The sequence below is a fragment of the Dreissena polymorpha genome, chromosome 4 (assembly GCF_020536995.1).
Source record: "Dreissena polymorpha isolate Duluth1 chromosome 4, UMN_Dpol_1.0, whole genome shotgun sequence".
In the NCBI taxonomy this organism is placed as follows: domain Eukaryota; kingdom Metazoa; phylum Mollusca; class Bivalvia; order Myida; family Dreissenidae; genus Dreissena; species Dreissena polymorpha.
The window spans coordinates 31195910-31216514 of NC_068358.1; the positions used below are offsets into that span (position 1 = coordinate 31195910).

Below are 20605 nucleotides of genomic sequence, written 5' to 3' on the forward strand. Positions count from 1 at the left end.
GGGAAAAAGCTCGACGAAACGATTCCAAAAGGTTATTGCCGTAATAGCCCACGGCTAAGAGTTTCGGTGTCTAGGAATTAAATCATGCGAAGACAGACAGACCGAGTGGTTTGAGAGCAGGAGGCTCGTGTGAGCTAACACGCATCGAAACGAAATACCCTTGGTTAAGATAACCATAATAACCAACAATTACTCTTCTATCAGTTCGACGTCACAATCTACATGTCTTTAAAGTTTATATATGAGTCGCGTTCTGAGAAAACTGGGCTTAATACATGTGCGTAAAGTGCAGTCTGCATAGGCTAATCAGGGACGACACTTTCCGCTTTTATGGTATATTTAGTTTCAAGGAAGTCCCTCCTTACCGAAAATCAAGTTAAGTCGGAACGTGTCGTCCCTGATCAACCAGTTTTCTCAGAAAAAGTCTAATATAATCTCCCCATTTCTGCGAATTCAATATGCTACGTCATTGTAAAAAATGCATATCCAATGACGCATTATTCATTCATAAACAGTGCGCGGAATATCAACGTGACATCATACATATCAGTAAACACAGCACATTATTTTGATTATTGCTACAAAATAAAAGAAAACTAAAACAACAGATAAATTTTGTTAGATTTAAGCATGATTGTTTTGGTAATAATTTGATTCAACTATGCCGCAGAATGCAGAAATTAGTGTCCGTTTTTTCCTATAGATGCCTAGTGCGAAGCTCTATTTAGTGACGCCATTGAATCGGTACATAAGTGACATCGTTTCGGTCATTAGTACTTTGAAAATAACGTTTCCTTTATTGATAACGAAAAGTCGAAAATAACGCCAAGCTTATTGATGTTACTGAAAAGCTGACATGCTATAAGTGATATGTAAAAGAAGTTTCCACAAGGCTAACATTTGTTTTAGATGCAGTTATTCCCGTTATTATAAAAATACTATTCTTTGTTATATATTACATTTATAAACAAGTCAAGTTTTATTAGATTTCTTTAAGAGCGCGTTTTAGCATATGCATTTTAATACAATATTTCTGTGAACTGTTAGGAACTATTTTTCAAACATAAAGCTCTGAACAATAGTTATTTATACAGAATAGCCGACACTTGATTTTCTTCTTTGTCTAGATAGAATACAAGTGTCGTGGTAGAATTGCAAACACAGATATATGTTTCGGTGTAAATGTGCAGGAACATGCATTAACATTTAAGTAACCTTTGATGAATATTCTATCTGATTTACGAACTATTCCAACTGTGTTGACTGTGTAGCTTCTTTCTTTTAGAAAGTAAATAAAACAACTAAAATTTATCCCGTTTACTTATTTCATTTTTGAACAAATAATTTTCACTCACACACACGCACACACACTACTTGAGTGCAGCTCTCCGAATAAACCGTATTGGAAAAACACAAGGTAAATAAAATTTGAAAGCATAAGACTTTATAAATAATGAACATTGCTTCACAATTTGCATTTAATTTAGTGTACATAAATAGTTTATAAAAATTAACAGTCAAGAAATATATTCAACATGGAAACACACATATTATTAGTTAAATATCACAACATAATTTTGAATTAAAATATACAAACAAATCACAGATAATCAGAATGAAACAAAGGCTGTTTGTAAAACATGCATGCCCCCCATATGGGCTGTCAGTTGTAGTGGCAGCCATTGTGTGAATATTTTTTTGTCACTGTGAATTTGACCTTTGACCTAGTGACTTGAAAATCAATAGGGGTCATCTGCCAGTCATTATCACTGCACCTATGAAGTTTCATGATCCTAAGCCTAATTATTCTTGAGTTATCATCAGGAAACCATTTTACTGTTTCGAGTCACTGTGACCTTGATATTTGACCTGGTGACCTAAAAATTAATAAGGGTCATCTGCCAGTCATGATCAATGTACCTATGACGTTTCATGATCCTAGGTGTAAGCATTATTGAGTTATCTTCCGGAAACCATTTTACTATTTAGAGTCACTGTGACCTTGACCTTTGACCTAGTGACCTGAAAATCAATAGGGGTCATCTGCCAGTCATTTTCAATGTACCTATGAAGTTTCATGGTCGTAGGCGTAAGCATTCTTGAGTTATCATTCTGAAACCATTTTACTGTTTCGAGTCACTGTGACCTTGACCTTTGACGACCTAGTGACCTGAAACTCAATAGGGGTCATCTGCCAGTCATGGTCAATGTTTCTATGAAGTTTCATGATCCTAGGTGTAAGCATTCTTGAGTTATCATCCAGAAACCATTTTACTGTTTCGAGTCACTGTGACCTTGACCTTAAACCTAGTGACATGAAAATCAACAGGGGTCATCTGCCATGTAAATTTAAACAAATGAATGATCTGCAAAAGCGTTTCAAAAAGTGACACAGGAAAATTTGCATGAATGCATTAAGATATTGGGGATAATACATATATTTGTACTATTGTACTGTTCTATTATCACCAAACAATTACTGTTAATACCATCAACATGTTATCAAAAATCAAATTGAGATAAAGAAAAAAATCAAACAAACACATTCAAAGAACTGACAACCTGATCGGATATTATTTATCATTAAGAAAGGGGAGGGGGTCAAACCTGGAGTTATCAAGTTTAACTCGACAGAAACTAGCATGTATCACCGCAGTATGATGATCCACTTGAGCGTAAGGCTCATTGGGTCATCGTCGAACTGAAATGACCCAAAAGTCATTCGGGTGTGACAAGAAGCCGATTCATGTCACCCTGGTGTGACATGAAGCCGATTCTAGTCACCCCCAGGTGACTAGAATCGGCTTGAAGTCACCCCAGAGTGACATGAATCGGCGGGGGTTACTTCAAGCCGATTCATGTCACCCTGGGGTGACTTCAAGCCGACGTTAGTCGACCCCGGCAGACTAGAATCGGCTTGAAGTCACCCTAGGGTAACAAAAATCGGCTTCTCATCACCCCCGGGTGACTTTTGTTCCATTTCAGGTCGACAATGACCCGATGAGCTAGAGTACGATTTATGAAATGTAATACATAAGTTCTAAAACATCTCTAGGCAGAAAAGTGTGACGGAAGGACGGACGGACAACGCTAAAATAGTGTCGCTCCGCATTTGGGGGAAAAACAATATACCTCCGCTTTCGGACGGAAAACAAAACAAAACAAGGTGAGATCATATTAACTGTAAAATGTACTACCTGTAACAATGAAAAATAAACATTAAAAAGAAAACAGAACTAAGTAACAAAAATGCAGCATCATTATTATCTTAATAATATGCACATTTAATTGGCATGTTTTTTGCCTTGTGTTTTGACAGACTGCTTCTGTGTGTGTAAGACTTCCCACATTTGTCACATGTTTGCATTTTGAAATCACTATGAATGTGCATGTGCGCCTCTAAGTTCACCCTTTCTTTCAATTCAGCCCACACTATGGCAGCATAAACCTCCCCTTTTGATTTTTGAGTTATGACTTTTGACTTGCGACTTTTGACTTGTGACTTTTGACTTTCGACTTGTGAATTACCTTTTTGACATAATTTGTTTTGACTGATTCTTTGAATAATATTTGTTTTTATAATTGATCATAAAACGAAATAGCATTTTGTGTTTATTGTGTTCATTTATGTAATTCTAGTAATTTATTATAACAACAAATGTTTGATTTATTCCATGTGTGTTAGTACCGGCACTTTTCAGTTCAAACTTTGGTGCACATTGTTTTCAGTTTGTTTGAATGCGCTTTGTTGATAACTTGTATTGTGCCATTTGCTGTGCCACGTTTAGTTAATATTTTCTATAGTAAGGCTGTCTGCAACAGTAAACAGGAGGCATATTACGTTAGATAATGTCTGTCCTATTTGTCTGCATTTATATCCTGACCAATCATGCACCAAACTGCTAACTTCAACACTTTGAAGTTTGTATGGCATTAACTTAACGTAAATGATAAAATTTGACCTCACTGTGACCTTGACCCAATCCGGAATTAACATTGACTCAATTCAGACTTAAACTGTACCCAATTCAAGCTAAACCATGACTCAGTCCAGACTTAACATTGACTTAACCAAATCCAGACTTAACCATTACCAGATCAAGACTTAAAATTGACCAAATCCAAACTTAACCCTGACCCATTACAAACTTAGCCTTGACCCAATCCAGACCTATCATTGAGCCTATCCAGGCTTAACCTTGTCCCAATCCAGATTTAACATTGACCCAATCCAGATTTAACCTCGACCCAATCCAGACTTAACATTGACCCAAGCTAGACTTAACATTTACCCAATCCAGACTTTACATTGACCTGATTCAGACTAAACTTTGACCAAATGCAGACTTAACATTGACACGATCCAGACTATACATTTACCTGATCCAGACTTAACCTTGACCAAATGCAGACTTAACATTGACCCAATCCAGACTTAACATTGACCCTATCCAGATTTAACATTTACCCAATCCAGATTTAACATTGACCCTATCCAGATTTAACATTTACCCAATCCAGACTTGTCTTTGACCCAATGTAGACTTAACCACGAATCAGTTCAGACTAAACATTGACCCAATCCAAACTTAACCAGGACCAAATGTAGACTTGACATTGACCCAATATATATTTAAAATTGACCCGATTTTGACTCAACCATACCAAATTCAGACTTAACCATGACTCAATTGAGACTTAGCCTTGACCCAATCTAGTCAAATATTTGAGGCAAATAAGTTACTTCACTGCTCTTCAAGTCCAAATTTGAAATGTGTTTTAGGTTTGATCAGTGAGATTTAAAATGTCATACATCTTGCTTTGTTTATGTGTTCCTTTTGGTTTCAAAAATAAATTTGAAATCTCTGAGGTCGTTTGCTCTGCATCCAGAACACGAAACACCTTTACATACATCCCATATAGGAAGTCGCGTCCAACTACTGCCCATGATGTTGTGTCAACATGACACAAACAATTGCACCACAATTTGACAATAGGCCTCTGGGACCTTAGCCTTAGAAAGAGGGACCTTGGTGTTGCGTGCAATTCTTGCTAGGCTTTTTTAATATTCCATCATCAGTTACTCTGCAAAAAACATGTTTTGGAAAAAAGGGTCTTTGTTCTCTAAGTGCAACATTGACCTTGAAGCGAGAAATCTGTGTAATGCTCAAGACACATCATCTGGTAGAAGGGAACATTTTTGCCATGTTATATGAAAATCCTATCATTACTGATTTACTAATATTCGAGACACGATACACTACATTACAATTTGACCTTTGACCTCTAAGAGTGACATTGACCTCGGATCTTCAAACTTGTGAGTAAATGCACTTTCACGAGTTCTACCACGCCCATTTTTCTTTTTAAAAGTCAAAAGGTCAAGGTCACTGTGACAACAAGGGCAAAGTCTTTAAACAAGAATGTTATCTGTGTGCTTTGACCTAAAACTTTCATCTTTTCTAATAACGATTATTTTCCTTAAAAATTCTGCTTTACTGTAACATGAACTACATTCCGTATACTCCAACCATTGTTCAATAGTGCCCAAGTTTAAGGCACATAAAACAACGCCTTGAAAATGGGCGAACATTCATGCAATTTGTGTATTTTCAATACGCAAAAATCAAATAAAAGTGTCAAAGTCTTAATTGTCAATGAGATCAGCATGATTGAAAAATTTGTTGCGAATACATGTATACGCAACATGTATAAGTACGCTACTGCTATAACGTTCAGCCATTGAGACGATGATATTAACAAATGTTGTGTATATCAACATAAGAATAATATCATAATTTTACAGAAAAGAAAAAAATCACTGTCATTTTATATGACGATAGTCCGTATGAGTTCCGTTAAAAAAGGCTGTCGCTGTTTATCTTCCTAGCATGTTCTCACAGGAATATCGGTTTCTCAACTGGATGGCAGACCGTTGGGTGCAGGCAGTATCAGCGTCATGTAGCATTTGCAAACCAGGTTTCAGGAATTGAGCCAATTCTTTAAAGTCTTTATTTTTGTTCTTCGGAATGGAGTACATTCGTTGAAGCAAATTACGTCTTGAATATCAACATTTGTGCCGAAATCTTGGCTATCAAATAGATCTGGTAAATGGAACAGTACGTCAGGTTTTACATAATTGAGCTCGTTATTCTTTTGGGTCTAATCGTTTGATTTTTCCAATTTTGATCAATTCGATCAAGGTGTGTTTGAATTAGCAAAATTTTGAAATATTCAATTATAAGTTCAGATCTCTGATTCAAAGTTTTCTTTGGCAAATAAGTTGGTACAACACATATAACCACGTCAAAAAGCGCCAAAACTATTTATAGTATGAGCCCAATTTTCATTTCGATTGCCATTAAGGGTCAATATCTGAAAAAATAAAACATAAAAATAATGTGAACAGTCAGGATAATGTATGAACATCACAACATGATTTCTGGTATTTTATGTTCTTGCATTGTGTCAATGAATATTTTAAATGAAATGTTGATGAATTTTGTGTGTTTCGATCTTGAACACGCATGTCAAGGGTTTGCTTTGGATAATATATAACAGAATATATTTAGGACTGATAGTGCAAAAGACTGCTTATAGACACTCTCTTGAATATCTTACAGGATAGGTGTTAATTTCTTGACAATTGAAAAACCAGCTAGCCCAAACCTAGCAGAGTTTAAAACCGGACTACCAACAAATCCTCCAATCACAAGTTAAATGTGTAAACCACTCAGTCATTCTGCTACCCAGATCTTTGTTTTTGGGCGACACTGTTCGCAACATAATTAATGGGAATATATATTGAAAAATCCATCGACCCTCAAATGTATCAAGTGGTTTATAAATATAGCGAATAATGACAGCTTTCACAATCGTCATTGAAATAATAAATGTTAAGAGAATCTACACTTGAGAGGGCTTTGTATAACGCTTACATTTTGAATACGACATCTCAGTCGACAATACGAGATGCTCAGCAGCCTTCCAGTCGCAGCTAACTAAGATGATAAGAATATGCTTTTAGAAGAGACTATGTTAGTAAGTACCTTAAGTTAATAAGAAAACTGTTATAGAATATAAAGCGTTTTTGTCTGCCATATTTCATTAAAAAAAACTCTCCGAATTATGTCACACGTAACAAGTCGAAAGTCAAAAGTCGAAAGTCAAAAGTCACAAGTCGAAAGTCATAACTCACAACTCAAAAGGGCAGGTTTATGCTTCCATACCACACACATCACTGTCTCGTGTTCCCACGCACACTGCACCTTAAAATAAGTTCACAAAGACACTATAACACTCGTTCTAATTTGAAAGGAGAATGTACAATTTATTCGCCAAAAGATATGCATTTCCGACTGAATTTGGATATTGTGAACTCAAGGCCGCAAATAGCTTAACATTTGTTTGTTTTTTGAAATGCTTTAGTCTGTTCTAAAAATGTCTTTAATTATATTGGCATTACCACATTTGACAAAAGATAAAACAAATCAATAACATTTTTACAGAATTTAAACATAAAGCGGTGTTCAAGCTCACGACGTCGGGTTCAAATGAAGAAATATCAAATTACCGATTTCTACGCAACTGTTAATGTTATACAGAATATTAAACAGTATAGAGTAACAACGAGAATAATAGTGTTTACAATTTCCTATTAAAATGCCTCGACACTTTTCTGACAAAAAAATCTCATTATAAACATTTATTATTACATAATCGTATATTCTTCATTTCAGAGTTGTTGGGGCCCTATAGTGACACAGTCCATTTAATTAATTTTAAATGATTTAGTGTGAATATGAACATGTTCGGAAACTTATTAAAATGCCGGTTAATGCTTCTTGCTATTTACTTAACAAATACGTACATGTGTCTGGTGAGGTACTCTTTTGTACTTACTTGCTTCTCACAGCAAGAATACTTTGACAAGCCGCGGTGCCTGTCATCGTGTCGTTTTAGCCCCACGTGGTTTTAAGGGCGTCTCCGCAAAAACGACACGCATGTGACATACTAGTATCTGTAAACAGGTTTAATATATCGAATAAACACTATGCATTGTGTTCGAAAACTAAACACAGCTCATGTATAATGTAAACAAATAATCCGCGAATATATAAACTTTGGATTGTTTTTAAAAATGTAATGTTTGCGGGATAATTATTTATTATTACAATTAGCAATTAAAATGAATAAGATTTTATATTTTAAAAAAGTCATAGTAAGATGTAATGTAACCATTTTAAGGCATATCTTTGTAACTTATAACAGCGGGCGACCACTCTTGGGGAAATTTACATGTACAACACGCACACGCGTGTCGCGCTCGAACCATATCATTTGCCATATTCGGTCATGAACGTGAAATTCTAAGGAACTTTTTCACTTTTCGTACGTATTAATTTATACAGCACAGTTGTAGTGCTAACGTGTGCGTGGTTATAAATACTATCAAGCTTCTCAATTTATTTTTTAGCATTAATATAATACTTGCTTAAGTAAATGTCGTTATATAAGTAAACATAGTAGTGGTATTCCCTAAAAGGTCGAAGGAAAACCCTGCATATATTCGTCTACTGCCGTTTGCATAATTTTGCTTCTGACATTTGCCATTCCTAAACGTACTACTGACGTTTGCCATATTTGTTTTCACTCGTTTATTTATTCTCCGGTAGATATTTTTGTTTATTTATGCATGGACATGTGTAATATATGTTCATCCGGTAAAGCATAGACAATTCTGTGATCGTTTATTTTCGAGAACACTGACTCTTTGTAATTTTACTACTGACGTTTGCTTCTTAAATGGAATTTTGTTTCGAAGTGTTCTCGAAAACCAGAGCAACACACAAAACGCATGATATACCGATCGAAAGCTATATGCATGCCATATTGCCTGCACTAGGTCGAATGAAAGTCAGAGGATGATCAGCAAAGATATTGGAAAAAAAACCTTCCTTGCGCGGCTGTTTGTTGTAAAAAAAATGACTACTAACGTTGACTTTTGTGGTCACGTGAAAGTTTTTGTTCATTCACAGTGAACACATAACTTAACTTTTAAAAGTTATTCTTTAAGCGCAAGATTTATTGGGGCGTTCAAAGCATTCTATACATATCTGGTGACGTCACTGCGTTATTGTAACCTCTATACTAAGACGCATCACATTCCCCTGGTTTGGGGAATTATGCATCCGTCAAAGTAGTTCTGCGTAGGAATGAAAATGTTAATAATGAAAGAAAAGTCCTTTTTTATAAAACAACAACTCATATTTGGTTGTTTGCTTTATGGATTGTCGAATCAAATAATAACATTCTTCAACTGCCAAATAATTCAAAACTATTAGAAAAGTGCCACCATTAATTATGTGAATTTCAAACAATTTCATGAAGAACAAGTATTGTGAAAATGTGCCGATATCATTTCATTGCGCAGATTAAGCTAAAATTGATTTATTGTAAGCGGCCATCTTTCAGCGTGTATCCGTTTATTTACCGCGATATATACAGCGTCCAAGTGGCATACGTGTTTACCATAAACGTAATAAATGCCAAGTGTTGAAAAGTGCAACATAAACGAATTTGCGTGTGGTTAATTGATAGAACAGAACAAATATTGTATTTACTTCAGCCTATAACAGGTCATCGTGATCAATATTATTATTGTATAGACAAAATGCATGTGTCAAATTCGGTTTTCTTTGAATGATCCTTCTTAAGATACAATAAACGAAACCACTGTCTAACAAGGGCGCGCATTCACCAACCGATTCTTAGACTTGAGTCTTACACTAAACATTTATTCTTAAATGGTTTCACAACTTCTTAAACATGAAGTCTTGTGTGACATTTCATATCTACTTTTACAGAATTCTTTATTTAGATCAATGTTCGTATGACAGAAGCATTATTTTAGCCTGTATTTATTCGATCTCGTATGTTTTATATGGCCTAAGACTATCCGTTATTATCAAGTAAAGTATGTTTGTAAATCCGCGCATATAAAATTGACAGTATTGGAAAACCACGGTCGTAAAATGATTTATTTTATACGACTAAAGTATTAAAACAGTTTTTTACCATATAAAACAGTTAAAGGTGTTATGAGAAGCACATAATATATATGAAAAAGTAGAGCTGTAGTGTTAAATTAAGCATTAATACAATAAGTAAGCGCCTTCCATCTCAACTATGTATTTACAATAAGTTGTGATTGCAACACCACTTTCTCAGTATGCATCATACAATTGACAATACATTTAACGTGTACATCAAAATTCCATAAACAAATCTATTTTAGATGAAACAAACATAAACAGAAAGGTTCTGTGCAGAATTGTGGTAACAAATGCTTGACGTGTATCTATTACCAAACACAAAATGATCTAAAGTCCTGTTCAAAATATTGAAGTGATTATATAAAAGCATGATAAGTTATGTTTTAAAGAACGAATTAACCTCGCATTAACATATACACACTTAATAAGACAATTTTCTGTTAATGGATTAGGTTATGATGAGGATCGGTTTTATCTTATTTTGTATAATCGCCGGTGCAGCAGCAGAAGTTGGGTCCGCATTTAGAGCCGCTACAGGAGTTGTATCTGTAAGTCTTCAGGCCTGCCTTTCCGGTCTCCGTACGACCCAACACGTTGGTCGGTTGGTAAACGTGAAGAGCGTTGAAGCACGTTGCGCTAGAAACGAAAGGCGGTTTTAGACGGTTAATATTTAAGTAAGTAACAAAAATATGGATTGTTGAATTTGAAAAAAAAACAACAACACAACAACATGTGTTCGTTTGTTATAAAGTCACATTATGCACAACAGGACTATCGGTATGTGGAATTATCAAAACTATATATGCCGCTTCAAACCGACCCGCATCAAAATTATTAATAAATGTTCAATAGTGCGTGTGCCTGCACTTTGCGCAATATATACACGTATATTATGATAAAACATTCCTTATCTTCATTACCTTTTCCTACATATAGTTCGGTAATAATTGCCGTGTTACAAGCCCTTATGACATTGATAGTTATCCTGTTCAACTCAAAGTTAAATGATAGTAATCTGTCCATTTCGTTCTTCCTGGGAAACCATTTCGGATGATAGCTGGTACACGCGTTACATAGGTATCATTCGAAAACGAATTCCATTTAATAACCTCCTGTGACCCTGATGATGTATAATTCAATAGTCGCCTGCCTTTCCTTACAATTAACCAACATATCCGATTTAGATGACCGTATGTAAAAGCGGTCTTAAGACAAACCAATTTATTGACAAAAAGTCTCTGTGACTCTTTAGCTTATTACAGCAAAATCAATTATTTTCTTCTCCTTTCAAGTAAGCGTACTCAAAAAACTGTGTAGAAATGAAAATAATGTTGCAAGCCCCTATGAACTTGACCTTTGACCTGTTGACATCACATCAATTGGCGTCTACCATAACCCCCCCCCCCCCCCCCTCCCCCCAATTAAGCAATCATATCAATTTGACCTAAAGGCCTTTCAAACCGCCGGACGCAAAACAATTTACTCCCATAAATAAGACACTACTCCGATTTTTTAAACAAATTAGGGCTCAATACTAAATACTGAGGATGCTGAATGTTTTTTTTCTTATTATATCTTCTTGTTGAACTGATTTCGATTGATTGATATGCATGGTTGAGTTTGGCTGTCTGCAATTATATAGGCATATCCCATCGATTAGTCATTCTCATTAGTCAATGTTTGTAAACCTGAGACTCTTGCACAGATCCTCGCAGGAGACAGCCTGGTTGGAGCACGTGCGTCGCACAGCTCTCACGAAACCTCCTTCGGAACGTATCGCCGTGCACGTGGCCTGAGCGATCTCGTCTGTGAAACTGAACGCAGTCGCGTAATTGTCGTCTGCACTGCTACTCTTATCGCATCCTGGTTAATTCACGTGAATAAGGATAAACATAATCAACATGTCAGGTAAAAGCATCTGGTTTACTTCTGAGAGAGTTAAGTCGCAATAACATCCGCTTCATGTATACATGATTCAAAAACAGAACACGCATTCAGGTTATTTCACGTGAATATAGAGAAGCATAATCAACATCATCTTAAGCAAATGCCGTATTTACTTATGACAGACCAAGTCGCAATAAAATGCGCATCATTTATACATTTTTCAGAAACAGAACTTTATTTGACTTTTAATATAAAGCACGTTAGGTGCATGACTTTTGTTTAACTTCTGACACAGTATAAATGTCACAATAAAATGCGCTAAGTGTAAACATGTTTCACAGACAAAACTTTATTTGTCTATAAATAGCTAGTGATTTTTGGTGAACTTGTTTTTGAATGAGAAAGAGGTTTCCCCCGTGCCTTCTTTCACAGCTTATTATGATGTAGAGTATAATTTTTTGCTTACATATAAGGATCATGTCAACAAAGGGATCAGAACATTTCCACATAATTATAACATGAAAGGATAAGATGGAAAACCGGTAGGGTTCTTTCTTTTTTTAACCATCTGCAGTTGTGCATAAATTGAAGCGCCACCTATATGGTTATGGTGGTGTTATTGTCAAGAAAACTAGAGAATAACACATTAAAATCAGTAAAACAAACATGATCACCTGCAAACTGCACAGAGTTACACGGACGTTGGTCAGTCTCCGTCTGCATGACAACGCTGTCCACGGTCATGTTCCGAAATCTCGTCTGAACTCTCGCGCCCTCGGTTACGCCCCGTTTGCACGAGAAATTGCACTGACCCCACTCTCCCCAGCTTCCCCACGTCCTCTGCTTCATGTCTGCAAAGAGATACACAATTCATGTATATATAGACTGTGTTATTAAGTATTATTATTATGGACAGAGTTCTTAATGAACTAAACATGATTTTACTTATTTTTTGCATTACGTATCTGACTGATATATTGGATGTTTAATTGAAATGATGTGGGTTTAAATCATGAAATATGTTCTTATTATAGTATGATATGTGCTTGCCATAATATGCTGGCTGTTTGTGACGGTATACAGTGTGTTAATGATGATATGTTGTGTGTGATATGATGATATGTTGTCTGTTTAAGGTGATATGCGGTGTGTTTATGATGATACTTTGTGTGTTTGTGATGATATGCTGTGTGTTAATGATGATATGTTGTGTGTTTGTGATGATATTATGTGTGTTTATGATCAAAGGTTGTGTGTTTGTGATGATATGCTTTGTGTTGTTGATGATATGTTGTGTGTTCATGATGATATGATGTGTGATTGTGATGATATATTGTGTGTTAAAGATGATAGGTAGTGTGTTTATGATGATATGTTTGGTGTTTGTGATGATATGATGTGTGTTTGTGATGATATATTCTGTGTTTATAATGATATGCTGTGTGTTTGTGATGATATGTTGTGTGTTTGTGATGATATGTTGTGTGTTTGTGATGGTATGCTGTGTGTTTGTGATGATATGATGTGTGTTTGTGATGAAATGAAGTGTGTTTGTGATGATATGCTGTGTGATTATGATGATTTGTTGTGTGTTTTTGATGATATGTTGTGTGTGTGTAATGGTATGCTGTGTGTGTGATGGTACGCTGTGTGTTTATGATGATATATTGTGTGTTTGTGATGGTATGATGTGTGTCTGTGAAGATATGCTGTGTGTTTTTGATGATACGTTGTGTGTTTGATGATATGTAATTTGTTTGTAATGATATGTTTTGTGTTTATGATGATATGTTGTGTGTTTGCGATATTATGATGTGTGTTTGTGATGTTATACTGTGTGTTTGTGGTGGCATGCTGTGTGTTTGTGATGATATGTTGTGTGTTTCTGATGGTATGCTGTTTTTTTGATAATATGCTGTGTGTTTATGATGATATGCTGTGTAGTTATGAAGATATGCTGTGTGTTTTTCATAGTCTTCTGTGTGTTTGTCATGGTATGCTGCGCTTGTCATGTTATGTTGTTTGCATGTCATGGTATGATGTGTGCTTAATTCATATGATGTGGGTTTAAATTATATGATATGTGGTTATTATCGTATGCTGTGTGTTTGTGGTGATATTTTGTGTGTTTGTGATCATATGCTGTGTGATTATGATGATATGCTGTGTGTTTGTGATGATATGCTGTGTGTGTTCATGATGATATGTTGTGTGTTTTGATGGTATGCTATGTGTTTGTGATGATATGATATGTGTTTATAGTGATATGTTGGGTGTTTATGATGATGTGTGTTTATGATGAAATTCTGTGTGTTTGCCATAGTCTACTGTGTGTTTGCTATAATATGCTGCGCGTTTGTCATGTGATATTGTGTGTTTGTCATGGTATTATGTGTGTTTGTTATTAGATGCTGTATGTTTGTCATGGTATGATGTGTGCTTCATTGAAATGATGTGGGATTAAATCGCATGATATGACACTGCAGTGGTTCGCTTTTTGAGTGTATGCAATACCAGTCACAGGAAATTAAGTTCAACCTTTTACATTATGCAAATTGAACGGCCATAAAAATTACAAACATACATATAATTTCACTTTAATTGTCAACAGGGGCGAGATTTTGTTTCTACAGGGGGGGGGGTGAGATTTAGCAAACACCTCAAGGAAGAAAAAATATATTTACAATCTCTCATATTTTTTCAGGATTTACACAAACTTATTGCGACTCAAAAGTAAAAGTTTAGTTGTTTTTTTTACAAACTTCAAAAGCATATACCAATGTCCTGTATCTCAACGGGAGCAAATCTTCACGGGGAGGAAATTACACCCATATTGCTAATAAGTTGCCAAAGTAATGCTTTTATTCGGGAAAATAAAAAAGAAACAAACTATTATTATTTGAACACTTAAAAGTACTGGTTCGGTCTGCCACTCATACGATGACACGTGTTTGTATTTCGCAGTACGGTATGTGAGGTTCTTCCACGTCTTAGGCTGTATCATGCATAAACCCGGACTATGTTCCAGCACTCCTACCTAAATAATACACTAGACTAACGAAAACAGGACTGAATTTTGGCATATAGCTGAAATGTACAGTTGATTAGTTGTTACTGAAAGATTTTGAATTTTGAGTACCCGCAGCTAGAAACCCTACCAGTCCAGTATGGTGTCCACCAACGTAACTCATATGCTTTTACAGCCTCTTCAACTACTTAATCGTACAGTCTCTAAAAATGCGAAACACTCCATATCGCAGGGTATCAAGGTCAGTACGCGGACAGTGTGTCAGGAAATCGTCCTAACAAAGTTATGACATATGCCAAAGCAATACCAGAAATATCGTTCGGCGTATGGTAACATTTCATACACAATAGGGTACATGTATATCAAATAAATAAGACATGTGCGCTTTACTAGATTCTGAATGTGCTTAGACCATTTATCTGATAGACATCATTTTTGGTTTATATAATAAAAAACTTTCTATAAACTTTACGAATGTAGTTATCATAATCAAATTGATTAAAGATACTATACATAATATATACATGTACACCAGTCAAATAGTAAAGCAAACAACTCAAACATGTATGTAAAAACCGCGCGCTTATACATATTTGAAATATGTATGGGTGATTCATGAATGTGCGTTAACCCAATGCTTTTATTGCGTTTTACACATGGTATGTGTGCGTTTTAGCTATATATAAATTATCACCAATATATAATATCGATAAATAAATATTTAAGTGTGGCTAAACACCCCGTTCAAATATGGGGGGATTCGGTTTACATTTATGGAAAAAACAAACATCCGCAACATAATAAGTCACCATCGTTTTAACCGTTTAAACAAAAAAATCACTTTAAACAAGCTCATTAGATTAGTATTATAAATTAAAGCTTAAAAACAACTGTACGAACGGATGTTATTTGAATTCCTTAAAAAAATAACCCAACGCCTAAATCCTGTATAAAAAACAAGTATCCAAACAATTTATACCCTCTAAGGAAAGCCCAACATTAAATTTAAATCTCTACAATTTCTGGCTTTTTAATATTTATTTTATTTGTTCTGTTACAATAATTTAAAAGTATGAGGTTACAAAAATATGGTCATATGATACCTTTGACTGAAGTACGAGGTCACACAATTTTCTCATATGATTGCAGACAATTTGCTGATAGTGCACTTGTACACATTGTCAGCTTAACGTCTGTATCACTTGTATACATTGTCAGCGTAACGTCTGTATTGATGTCGAGCTTAATGCTCAATGTCTCTATCACACAAACATACACAGTCAAAATCTGTGCATGATTTGTGTTTATGTTTAAACAATAGGTACATAGTCATTTAAGAACATGTTTAGTATCGAAGGTGTCCTTAGCTCCAAATAACAGAAAGGTGTCGGTGTCTATATGTAAAAGTGATTGTTTTCATTAATTGTTCCTTCTATAGGTCGGTTGGTTGAGGTTTCCGAACTTACTCTTGAACTTGAACTTAATCTCGCGTTGCGATGAAGGATTTCACAATGAATTGCTGCAAACATAGACCTATTATTACGGAATCCGGATAGTGCCATCTACAATATCGCCCTTCTTTCATCAAGGGCGATACACGAAGCCACACACGATATTTTGCGCGATACACGAAGCGACACAACATAACTTGCGCGATTCACGAAGCGACACAGAATTTTTGCGCGATACACGAAGCGACGCGCGAGAATGTAACACGAAATATCGCCCTTGTGTTGGTAGCCCAAAAGGCGATATATTGTGGTAAATATCGCGTGTCGCTTCGTGTATCGCGCAAAATATCGTGTGTCGCTTCGTGTATCGCGCACAATATCGTGTGTCGCTTTGAGTATCGCGCAAAATATCGTGTGTTGCTTCGTGTGTCGATCAAAATATCGTGTGTCGTGTGTCACCCTTTGAACGGGAGACACGATACTCAAAGCGACACACGATATTTTGTGCGATACACGAAGCGACACATGATATTTACCACGATATATCGCCTTTTGGGCTTCCTACACAAGGCGATATTTTGTGGTACATTCTCGCGCGTCGCTTCGTGTATCGCACATAATATCGTGTATCACTCTGAGTATCGCCCAAAATATCATGTGTCGCTTCGTGTGTCGTGCAAAATATGGTGTTTCGCTTCGTGTGTCGTGTGTCGCCCTTGATGAAAGAAGGGCGAGATTATAGATGACTCCGTATATTATATAATGTGTGTCGCTTAAAGTACAAGATAGAGTATGGCAATGTTAATTCATTACATTACATTACATGAAAGGTGACACAAATTGCTTGCCCAAACTCTAACTGTATTGTATGCAATATAATGAACTTATAATACTCTGCTCTTTTAAATGCTTGAAGGGTTTTAACCATAAACATAAAAAATATTTCACCATACTAAAACGTGTGATGCGCACATTCCCCATACGTTTCAGATGAGTCGTTAACATAAACACAACTATTTAGCACACATTGATGTAAAAGCGTCATTACCAAACATCAAAAGCATGGAAGTTTCATCATAACAAAATATTTACATCTCAGTTTATTGAATAATACATTAATTCGTTTAATGAACTCAATTTTCCGTTACCAGGCACGTATAGCTCCAAGCTCATTAAAATAAAATCCTAACATCCACTCGAAGATTTTTCGCTGGTAGCCGTATGTTATAGAAGCGTCAGACCGGGTATAATTTGAAATTATAATATTGAAACAATAACCATAGATTCTTCGAATAGAATTTGTCAAAGAACTCCATTTTCTCGAGTAAAGCATGATTTCATGTATATTTCTCGAGCAAAGCTCATTTTTCACTTTAATTTTGTGATACGTGCTAAAATAATTACTACGCCTAACCGAGAAAGTCATGTACTTCCTACTCATAATGCTTACATTAATAAATGTAATGCTACAAACAATAAACGTTGGAACGTTCAACTTGTTTATATCTAGTGTTATTGTTGTTGTTGTTAATATTGTTAAATGCCTTTTAGGCCACTATAAAATATTAATAAAAACATGCAGTAATTGTACAACATAGACCAATAACAGTTGCATATTTTATTATGTAAATTTTCACAATTGTTTTGATGAATCGGGTTGAATTACGAATAATAATATCTAAAGCCGCCAGTCTAGAAATAAAGTCAAAACATAGTCAGGCTAACGTTTAGTGTTAATTTATTAAATTTCTTTGTAAAACTAGTATTTATGTTCTAAAAAACTCGGATTTTGTAAAGTAATCTGTTAATATTTCTATAAATAGCGCATGGGGTAACGATTTTATAATACGTGCATTACTTTGCTTTTTTCACGCATAAATAATCGAAAAAAAAATCATCGACTATACATCTATATATAGCATAACCTTGGGAGTCAACAAGTCTTGGTTAAAATTTGCAAAGTCGTGGAAACGGGTAACTAAACCGTTGTTACGACATATATAAAAACACATGCATGTCACATCTGCGCAGTTTCTTGTATTTCTTTTCATAAATTATTCGGAATTTTCTTCAAACGCGGAATTAAAGTCGGCTGGAAAAGTAGGTTTGCGGAGAATAATGCATTCTTAGATAATGATATGTGTTTCATAAACATGAGTTAAAATGCCATGATATAGTGTTAATACAAAATATGCACAAAAAATAAATGTAATACAGCAACAACTTTAACAGTGTAATTTGCGGCATTAGTACATATTGTCAATTTACATAAAAAAGCTTAGATCAAGATGTCCAGCTGCAATGTCTAGTGCGCTTTACATGATGCAGCAAATTACACTTTTGAAGTTGTTGCTGCATTATATTTATTATTTGTGCACATTTTGTATTAACACTATACCATGGCATTTTAAAATATGACAAGAAATAGATTTGCCATTTAATTACATTTAATTCTACGACTATTTGTTTTCATTATTCAGTAAAAATACATAGACAATATGAATATCTTATGCAGAATTAAATAAAAAAAATATAATAAAAAAGAAATAATTCGCTGTCATTGATACATGTTAATCGAACAGTTTTAGGCATTTTTTTACTAGTCGCAAACAACAAACAAAAATCCACAGAAAGCAAATAAAACACTTAATTTATAATTACCATGCAAAATGCTGATGCTCTTGTTGATTTGTCTATATTCATGAACAATTTTCTGGATATCATCTTTAGCTTTTTCTAAAGCCGAGTTCAATGCCATCCGATTTTCTTCTATATCCGCTAAAGTACTTAATACTTTAGCGTTGGTTCCCTTAATTTCCTTTAGGGTTACTCCCAAAGCCATCTCTAACAGTTTTTCATCATACTCATACCGGGCACACACTGGACAAAATGGTTCCTTAGCAACCGTTAACACAAGCGCATTTATGAAGGTTGCAAGAATTATATGTTTTGACATATTGGCAGACTGTTCAATGTTGATGTATGCAGAACAACATCTGATTGTGAAAAGACTGAACATCCACTTTTATATATACGAATGTGGCATACGATTGAATATTTAAGATGTCAAGATTATCTTATTAAATCAACGTGTAAATTATAGATTGAATGCGTTTTTCATTTGCTTCATGACACTTCAAACTGACACCTAAAACCGAACGACAAATAAGCTTTATATCGTAGACGTCACGTAACTCATCAACGACCATTTCATTGAATCAACATGTCAACTTGCAATATATTATCATTACATAGACAGTTTCGTGCAGGTGCATAGTAACGATTGCATACGTATCTGTCAAAACTGAAGTAAACACGAACAATGTCACCAAGAGCACAATATAAAAAGTACGTGATTCGCCATTGACAACTCATGTTGGATCTTAATAATAATGTGATACAGTCATATTGAATGCGATAGATTTGAATTCGCGTTGAACCAAAAATCGCGAATATTTTACACAATCAAAACACAAGCAAATAAAGCCATAAAAATTGTTATATACTATAGTTTTTCATTAGGTTCATACAACGGCATGAGTTTCAGATAAGGACGGTTTAAGGTACATGTTTTTAATAATCTTGGGACAGATGCCCGCCAGCTTAGGGCGGGAGTCTATTGCATTTAGTGAATTAAAATAAAAAACTAATTTCTTTGATTTTGAAATAAATATGCCCAATATAAAGGGTACATATTGCTTTGTTTTTCCCTGCTAACGATTTTAAGCCCGTTTTTTGTTAAACGAAATGATCTTCATAGCATACTTCGATACAGAGTGTGCACGCGGAGTGTGTGTATCGTTCTATCTGAGTCAGATGTGTGTCCTAAAATTGTTTAAAAATAACAAACAATATTATGCTATTCTTTGATCGTTCTAAAGCTGTCAACCTACATTGGCCTTTGGAAAATCCCAAATTGATCACACGATGATTTAAAGACTTCCAACGTGCTGCTACAAGTTTAGTTTCAACTGTATGTCCTATTCGTGGTAAAGGATAATTTAAACCTTTGCATATTGATGCTATTTTAAAAAATTAACAAGCACTATGTTTGTTTAAACATGGAAATAGTATTTTAGGTTAATAATTATGATATTTATTTCTTAACCTGTAAACTACTCCGTAAATAAATATTTACAGGTAACAGGTCTCGATGATATACTTTATGTAATAGTATGGATGGC

At 35.0% G+C, this 20605-nt stretch overlaps 1 protein-coding gene across 1 annotated transcript; it reads right to left on the minus strand.

Moving 5' to 3' along the window:
- Positions 1 to 9269: 9269 nt before the first annotated feature.
- Positions 9270 to 19461, minus strand: LOC127879222 (uncharacterized). The gene is made up of 4 exons (XM_052425926.1): positions 19083 to 19461; positions 12617 to 12793; positions 11744 to 11918; positions 9270 to 10691 (listed from the first exon to the last, which is right to left on the minus strand). The coding sequence occupies exons 1-4, from the start codon at positions 19438 to 19440 to the stop codon at positions 10532 to 10534; spliced, it is 870 nt and encodes a 289-aa protein (XP_052281886.1). The 5' UTR covers positions 19441 to 19461; the 3' UTR covers positions 9270 to 10531.
- Positions 19462 to 20605: the final 1144 nt, after the last annotated feature.